We start from the raw sequence: 9,011 nt of genomic DNA on the forward strand, positions 1-9,011 counted from the left end.
AAAATGTACCAGCGTCCACCACCCAGTCGGCGGCAATGTTGGATTTGACCTGGAGGAAATGATACTGATAGGGCACAGGAGCCCCGTGACTTTAGAGAAGTATCTCCCTTATCTTACACCCAAATGTCATGACATTTTCAGAAAACGTGTTTTACGGTATAATTATTACGTTTATGGCTACTCAATTTTATTTTTTGATGACTTTATACCCGACTTTAAACTTGGTGGACGCTGGTGGGCGCTGGTGGACGCTGTTTAGGATGACCGGCCAAGATTCCTCAATTCGTGATCAAAGTCAGCTGATTACTTTATTAATGTACCATGAATATGGAGAGCCCAACATCTGACTGGATGGCCAGCCTTCCAGAAAGGTTGATCTCTGTGCCACTGAATCAGCTGGCTATTCCAGGTAAGTCCAGAATCAGAATCATCTTCCATAAATAATTGTTCTCTTGTACAGGCCTACACTACAGGGTGTGACAAAACATAGACACTCTCAGTGTCACTGCATGCCTGAGTATCAGAGAGAGCTTGTGACAGGTAGGTATGCCACAACATTACTGCAATCTGTCGCGATTTGAAAATACCATACTTCAGTACTGTTAATTATGCATAGCATCCTCAAGGACAATGTCACAACCTCGGGGACAATGTCACAACCTAATTACACCAAGTGTACCGGTAATCGAATTCCTTTTCACATTTCAGGCTCCCATGATTCTTCGACCTTTGGCCTGGACAAGACATTAGAACTTGGTAAAAGCGAAAACTGGTTCCTCCGTTTCCTTGCCAACAACAAGATTACTGGTTGCATTGTAAAGGAGATTGCTTACAAGTGGTCGGTCACGCAGAGTAAAGGTTACACAGAACAGTTAGAATTGGGGATAAGGTACTTTGACCTGCGAACGGAGAAGAGGAACAAGGACTCGCTGTATTATTTCGTCCACGGCTTGTATGGGCCAAAAGTCTTTGACTGTATGAATGAGGTCAACGAATTCCTTGAAAAGCATCCAAAAGAGGTTGTCCTACTGGATTTTAATCACTTCTATACAATGGAGGATGCTGACCATGAGGCTGTTGTGAAGACAGTCCTGGAAATCTTTGGGAAAAAGATATGTCCGTGGCACAACGATTTACCTGTGAGACTGTCTCTTGCAGACATGTGGAAGAATGATTGGCAGGTCCTCATGTTCTATGCCAATGATGACATGGCTCTGAAGTATGAACAGCTGTGGCCCAGTTCCTATATGCCATCACCCTGGGCCAACACTATGGACATCAAATCCCTGCTTCAGTTTCTTACAAAGAACTATGGAGAGAAGCGGCCCAGCTTTGAAGTGTGTCAAGGTGTCATCACTCCACAGACTGTCACTGTCGTTAAACATCTTAGCGGTAGTATTCGCAAGAATTGTGCTGATAAGCTCAACCCCCGCTTTACTGCTTGGTTGAAAGGTAAGGTGAGGGGCTCATGTGTGGAGGGTGAGGCTGGTGGCATCAACATATGTATCATGGACTTTGTTGAGACTTGTGGTTACATACAGCAGGTGCTCGTGCTTAATACTGATTCACCTGTATGAAGAGTAGTCCTTCAGGTTTGTGGCTACCTTTCCTGTGTGATGGGGGGGGGGGGGGGCATACCAGTTATTCTTCTTTCTCTCGAGGCCTGCCCTTTACACTTCACACCATTGGGCTCTACATTGGACTAGTTTGGCTGGTTGATGAATGCCAGAATTGTTGAGAAAGGAACACTTCAGTAATCGGTACAATATGATTGATAATGGTTTATCTAAATCAGAGTCAAAGTCCTATCCAGAGGTACCTTGTAAAGTACTTCTGGGTAGTCCTATCAAGAGAGTTCAAGCAATCAAAGGGTATCATAAATGTGATTGTGAATGTCAGTAGATCAAGGTGACAGTTTAACTATTGTGGGGGCATCTTTGTTCCCAGTTGATGAGCTGTAATGTAATCTATCTTCTATGTAAATGAATAAAATGGTGCTGAGTGTACAGTACTTGCGTATTTGTCTTTTCCTTTTTTTTGATGCAGTGAAGTGTGACTTATTACAAGACACCCATTTGAGCAAGTTGGACAATTAAAGACTCACTCACTTCTACGCAGATTGTCCAGGCCAGCTTTTTGGCAGGCTGCACACAAGCTCGTCCAGGCCTATTTCTGTGTAATCGGTCAGAAACCGTTGCGAATTGTGACGACGGATTATCATAAAATGAAGACGCGGTGCAATTATGGACGGGGCGACGGCTCCTGGCCGATTGTACAGTAAATCTGAACCGGCGTCCTGTTTTGTCAAGTAACTGTCTGAATATTTTGTTGCTCGTTTAATCACGTCACAAGATTCACAAAATATTTAGCGTTGGGCTGACACCATCTAGAGTTAACCATGGACAACCAGAATTCATTTTTTCGTCTAGGCTTTTAAAAAAGCTTTCGAGTAGGCATTCGTAAAACATTCAAAGCTACACATCTACAATTACTGGTATGTTTCGATTTGAAGAGGGCAGAATCAATATGTTTGTGCAGGTAGCTTTTACCACAGAACCTCTCTACTGAGGACACATTTAGAACTTCTCAAATGACGTTACTGGTACTCCGGACGCAGTGGATCCGGCCTCGTTCCTCACCCGAATGAGACCAAATTAGGATGACGCAATGGGCTGCTCATGAGCGCTTAATATATCGATTCGGTCCGATCTCGGCTGGTGACACTTTGTATGCAATTTTTGTTTGTTCGGCTGGGGGGGGGGGGGGGGGGTTATTGAGACAATGTTATTGACGCTTTCACCAGATATCATACTTTCACATAAGCTATGACTCAGCAGGGAGCTGTGATATATTCCACCCAGGATTTAGTAATAGCAGCCAGTAAGAGCATTTTTCAGGTAGAAACTAGAACTAAATCAATACTGCGGTTTCCTGTTAACATTCCATGTTTTCATTCAGCCCTCTCCTTCAGTTTGTTAGATAACGCTTCAGACCGAACAGTTTAAACATGATCAATATTGTGTAGGATTACCTCGGTGCGAGTCGTCATATATGTATAGTTGGAATTGGTGAACTCTTTGCTCCGTTGGTGGAGTTCTCACAGGCTTGACATTCCCATACAGGAGTGCCAATTTTTAGGATAAAGTGCAATTTAGATCCTGATATAGGTGAGTACAACCTCCCGAGAGATCTCGACTTCTATACTGGGGCGTCATAAGTCATGAAGTGTCCTGGCCAAGGACGCACGCCCTACATATCGCGGTCGCGTGTTTTGATGAATCAACCCCTTTGCTTCAAATCGCAGCCTATTGTGCGATGTCCTCTGGCCTATTGTATCAGAAGTAGGTCTCCGAGTTTACCGCGTATCCATATCGTACGGTATATCCAAAATTTGTGCACTGGGTCGCGGATCCACCGGTCTGACTAATAGCCACACGTTCTGCCAGGCTGTCCTTGTGTTCGACGTCCATAAACACTTTGCTGGGCTTTACAATTAGGTTATTTACATTTTGATCCATAGGCCTGCACTTGCATAAAGCACGGTAAAAGAGAAGACCAACGCCCGCAACATATCTGGAAAAAAGGTGGGTGTCTCCGTTCGCCACAATGCGCATTGTCTTTGCCTGTCGTGTATTTGGTTGTGTAGAGTTTGGGTTGTACGTTTGTGTGGTTTGCTTGGCCCAGACATATGCACCTGGGAGGGGCGGGTGGGCATGTCTTTCTTTGGGTAGTGGACGCTCGTTCTATGGTTACACCAGAGGCCGTCTCGCCGGGTCGACCTTTCGTCTCCCAGTTTACATCCGCCACCTTGACATTATTCTCTGTCTATACTGCAGCTGGTCATTAGGTCTTGTTTTTCCTATTGTAGTGTGAAGTTGCTGTGCCTTTGTCTTTGATCTGACATTTCTGAACGAGTAAAATGCTGCTGCAGCACATTTGCTGTGTCCTTCTTACTGTGTCTCATTCTGCACATTTGAACACTTTGAACTGTGTCTTTCTGCTGCGTCTCACTGCAGTACATTTGCTGTGTCTTTGAACTGTGTCTCACACTGCAGCACAATTGCTGTAACTTTGACCTCGCTTTCTCTTTGAACGGTTTTCCTTCTACTGCCCATTTATTGCAGCGTCTTTGAACTTTTTTTGAGCAGTGTGTTCTCCGATTCATGTGTAGCCCAAGGCCTGCCAACACAGCAAGAGTTAATTAAAATGGCCTGCACACATAAGTAGGCCTAGGCATGCCTATCTACTTCATATGCACGCCAAAAGATCGTCACGGGCTGTGAGCCTAATTGCTTGTTTCATGAGTCAGTGTATATATCATTTCCTGAGATATAAAATCGCGACTTCACCGATTGACCCCATGGCCTTGTTGATATCAGTCTTGGTTTAATATGCTTATTGCATGCGTAAATGAATATCAACCCTTGAATCATTGTTCCAAGTTCCTTCCATTAGAAAATACGCCGGGAATTGCAATGATACAATAGGGAGTTTTCGCAAAGCCCCCGAAACGTCAACGTAAGTGACTATCTCATTATTCGACCTCCTGATAATTATGTCGGACAATGGGACAGGCGTTCGCGTTGACGATTCGGGGGACTTGCCAAAACTCCCTGAAGACGAATACTGTGACAGTCATGGTATATGTGGTATGAGTTATTATGCCTATGGTGATCTAGGCCTATACAACGCAATGTGTTCGCGTATTTATCAGTGTGATGTACGTTCGATCGTGATATCGATGATCGAATACCTTCATTGATTTATCACGACGAGCGACTGCAAATTAAAGTTGAGCCCCGTTATAACGCTGGTGCATAAACAAATTATGTCCGTAGGAGTTACTGTCCATCTAACAACTATGAACTACTGAATATCGCACGGGAATAGTTTTCGCTCTCGCTTTCCCTATGCCAGAGTTTATTGGAAAGATTCTCGATATGCCCAGATGTCTCAATGCACGACCAGGATTAAACCATTCCATGCCTCTTTGTTCTTCCAGACAAGATGGCTGCCGTCAAAGGAATCACATCATTCGACTCGAGCAAACTGAAACACGTGGACACACACGAGAAGAACGTTTTACCAACTGCGGACGGTAAGGCATCACGGAAATAAGGAAACCGGCGCAAAGATATTTTGGTGTTAGAAATGGCACTCTGGTATATCCTGAGGGAGAAAATAGGCCTCCCACTTAGCGAGCGCACACTCTGATATCCTGAAGCTCAGGCCAATACTAGGCAGTAACGACTGCGAGCTCAGTAACGTGTGCGAGGGGAGGAGCATACGACTGACTCTGGTTGTTCGAGGATGATACGTTGAGGGATGCTTATAAAGGCCTATCGTATAGCCTACATGATATGATAAACGGGAAGCTTTCACGACAGTCAATGGAATATTTAACTATTTGTCCTGGCCTACAAAGTTATGGGCTGTGTCCACGCAACAGAACATTGTGTTTACCCGGTTGAGTCGCTTCTTGCATATACCTGTTACACGGAAAGATAGGCTTTATGTATAGTTCCCCTCAATCGACTAAATAGCTTTCGACACATTATTATACAATATTTATAAGACGTAGTTTTTACGTCACTAGATGAAGAATTTAACTATTGTGCTCAACAATTTCAGTGATCGCAGAGGAAAGCCACGACAGCCGGGCAGAGGTGAAGTCATTTGATCAGTCCAAACTGAAGCATGTGGAGACAGAGGAGAAGAACCCTTTACCAACAGCAGCAAGTGAGTTATCCAAACAGATAATAAGGCAGGTTGAAACCTTGTCGCGCTGTGACATTGGCCCGGAGCTGGCTGCAGGAGTGAGTTAGGGGACAGTCGACTGCTGGAGCGGACGATGTCACTGACCATCACTGCCGTATTCACACACATTCAATCTCAGAACAACTACCTGGCATCTGTACTGGTTCGGATGACTGTAGATAAAAAGCACCACTACCCGCATCTTGGTCTATACTTCCATGCGAAATCAGTCTGCATTTCAGCAGATCCTTCTTTAGCACAAGAATCGTCTGAAAGTTTTTGGCCCAGGCGTTGTAGGCCTAAGTCCAATCTAGATTTGTTGCATCGTATCAGCTTCCCCTTTCAGCCCTCAAAGAAGAGATGAGACCAGAAGCACTCCCCGATGTCAGCGGCGTCGCAAAATTTGATGCTAAGAAATTAAAACACGTGGAGACGAAGGAAAAGGTGGTCCTGCCAACGGCTGACGTCATCGCAGAGGAAAGTCACGAGAGCCGGGCAGAGGTGAAGTCATTTGATCAGTCGACACTCAAGCATGTTGAGACAGAGGAAAAGAACACATTACCAACTGCGGCCACCCTACACCAGGAACTCAGGCCAGAAAAACTCCCCGACGTCAGCGGTGTGGCCAGTTTTGATTCCAAACAATTAAAACACGTGGAGACGAAGGAAAAAGTAGTCCTCCCAACGGCTGACGTCATCGCAGAGGAAAGCCACGACAGCCGGGCAGAGGTGAAGTCATTTGATCAGTCCAAACTGAAGCATGTTGAAACGGACGAGAAAAACACACTACCAACTTCAGCCACCCTACACCAGGAACTCAGGCCAGAAAAACTCCCCGACGTCAGCGGCGTGGCCAGTTTTGATTCCAAAAAATTAAAACACGTGCAGACCAAGGAAAAAGTAGTCCTACCGACTGCTGACGTCATCGCAGAGGAAAGCCACGAAAGTCGATCAGAAGTGAAGTCATTTGATCAGTCGAAACTGAAGCATGTTGAGACAGAGGAAAAGAACACATTACCAACAGCGGCCACCCTACACCAGGAACTCAGGCCAGAAAAACTCCCCGATGTCAGCGGTGTGGCCAGTTTTGATTCCAAAAAGTTAAAACACGTGCAGACCAAGGAAAAAGTAGTCCTACCGACTGCTGACGTCATCGCAGAGGAAAGCCACGAAAGTCGATCAGAAGTGAAGTCATTTGATCAGTCGAAACTGAAGCATGTTGAGACAGAAGAAAAGAACACACTACCAACTTCAGCCACCCTACACCAGGAACTCAGGCCAGAAAAACTCCCCGACGTCAGCGGTGTGGCCAGTTTTGATTCCAAAAAATTAAAACATGTGGAGACCACAGAAAAACAGGTTTTGCCCACACCAGATGGTAGGTACTTGTTTTATGATAGATGTGTATGATTTCTTACCAACAATAACTACTGGATAAGTGTTCTTTCGTAGGAGATTTGATGAAACGATGTTTGTACAACATCATTCTCTTATCAGTCCTACAGAATGCAACCGAATTCTTTTCCGTGGGCGACTACTCAATGACAGTTTCTTAACTTGGTCCAAAGAGTGTCTCTTTGCCACCATACTTCAGGAAGGAACGACCATTCAGGCAACAGGGTAACTCACCCCCGAAGGCTACAACATTCTTATACCTTCATGTTTCAGTGATCCAGGAGGAATCATTCCACAGCCGAGCTGAGATCAAGACATTTGATCAGAGCAAACTGAAGAAAGTCGACAAGTAGATAGCATATCAACAACATTTTGTGAGTGATAGTCTGTCGATATTGCTAGTACTAGTAAATGTATTGACAAACAGGTGCAGAGAAAGTTGGCTTTGTTGCTTCGCATCGCCTCACTCATTTCTTATTGTATTGTTATTCTGAGAAAGCCTAGTGGGTACAACACCGGATAACATTCATCGACAATATCAATCATTTCATCAGCGGATCGGATTCAAAGATATATCGCTTCCCCAATGTTTTCTAAGAAACGTTTTCTGTGTTTTCTACGGTTGTCTCAAAGACACTTACTCCATTTTCACAGGCTGTCTATTCAGAGAACACTAGAATTAGGGTGAACATTTTAAAAACCTTATTGATCGCCCTTAAAATATATTATTCTCTTTTTCAGTGTTTCATGATCAAGACTTCTTCTTCGTCGCTGTATTGACGCCATATGTATTCAACTAAAAATGTGCTATTTATCAACGGTGGTCTAGATACATGTACTCCTAGGGTGAACATGACTACAGAAATAATTATCATAATCAAGTTTATTAGAGCCAGCGGTCATATAGTTCTTACAATGCCGAGCTCATATAAAGAGTGATGGTGTTAAATATTTGGTGTCACGACCGGAGACCGTTCTCGGGGGTTTTCAAGCGAAACACCATGACTGTATAGTCCGATACCTCAGAAATCCCACTCTGTGGTTTTCCCGATGTATGTATCAAGACTCCAGCTGAAGTAAGGTGCCACTAGAGAGGTTGAGAGTTCTCACCATTACGTCACGTAATGTACGGTATCTGAAATTCACACGTTTAACTTAATTAAACGCTCTCCAAAGACCATTCGTCCAGCCCGAATCTTAACCACGCTAATACACAATTGGTAATATGTGGGTTCGGACATTTCGCAGTAAATTCAATTTCCCACTTAAAATCATTTAAACTCTTTATATCATGTAATGATTTATTGCTTATTATCGTTGCCAATAAACTCAATTTCATAACAAAATCACTTCGAGTGTCCCTTTTGTTTCCATTTCGAAGATCCATCTCTACATAAGCATTTATGGCATCAATTCACGCAGTCCAACAATGTATGATGGGGTTGAATTATTAGCTCAGTCCACTACCTTTAGATGGCACCTCTGTGAGCCTTTCCATTCCACAGTCGTTTTTGACATAAGTAACAGGACGAAAAAGGAAACCTGCATTGGATTGTTTCTACTATCAAAAGTCAAGGATCAACAAAAGTAGAATCTTTCATTGAAAATGGATTTGGCGCCATTCACTCCCTGGCGGCCTGGTCTCCTTAAAGGGTGAGGAACGAGGCCGGTCCACTACGTCCGGCGGAGGGTACAGGGGTGCCGCCTTGGGTTTAGTAGCCCATTAAAATAGGCTTCGATCCGCTACCCTGGCGTAGGACGTGCGTGCGCCGGTCTCGGGTTAGGATGAAACAATATTGGGACCAGAGTCTTTGAAAGACAGTGGCCATGCATGGTTGGACTGTGAACGAACGACGTAC

General features: G+C 44.3%; 2 protein-coding genes across 4 annotated transcripts; both read left to right on the forward strand.

Moving 5' to 3' along the window:
* Positions 1-267: 267 nt before the first annotated feature.
* On the forward strand, positions 268-2,011 carry LOC135493665 (PI-PLC X domain-containing protein 3-like). The gene is made up of 2 exons (XM_064781155.1): positions 268-409; positions 709-2,011. The coding sequence occupies exons 1-2, from the start codon at positions 322-324 to the stop codon at positions 1,575-1,577; spliced, it is 957 nt and encodes a 318-aa protein (XP_064637225.1). The 5' UTR covers positions 268-321; the 3' UTR covers positions 1,578-2,011.
* A 799-nt stretch (positions 2,012-2,810) lies between these two features.
* LOC135493480 (uncharacterized) lies at positions 2,811-8,498 on the forward strand. Of its 3 annotated transcripts, none has more exons than XM_064780846.1 (6): positions 2,811-2,880; positions 5,003-5,098; positions 5,632-5,739; positions 6,104-7,135; positions 7,426-7,526; positions 7,894-8,498. In XM_064780846.1, the coding sequence occupies exons 1-5, from the start codon at positions 2,826-2,828 to the stop codon at positions 7,503-7,505; spliced, it is 1,371 nt and encodes a 456-aa protein (XP_064636916.1). In that variant the 5' UTR covers positions 2,811-2,825; the 3' UTR covers positions 7,506-7,526; positions 7,894-8,498. The 3 variants fall into 3 exon arrangements, with proteins under 3 accessions (XP_064636916.1, XP_064636918.1, XP_064636917.1); XM_064780848.1 differs by lacking the exon at positions 2,811-2,880 and adding an exon at positions 3,051-3,167; XM_064780847.1 differs by lacking the exon at positions 2,811-2,880 and adding an exon at positions 3,340-3,584.
* The last annotated feature ends 513 nt before the right edge of the window (positions 8,499-9,011 follow it).

This window comes from Lineus longissimus, chromosome 9 (genome assembly GCF_910592395.1).
Source record: "Lineus longissimus chromosome 9, tnLinLong1.2, whole genome shotgun sequence".
Taxonomy (NCBI): Eukaryota; Metazoa; Nemertea; class Pilidiophora; order Heteronemertea; family Lineidae; genus Lineus; species Lineus longissimus.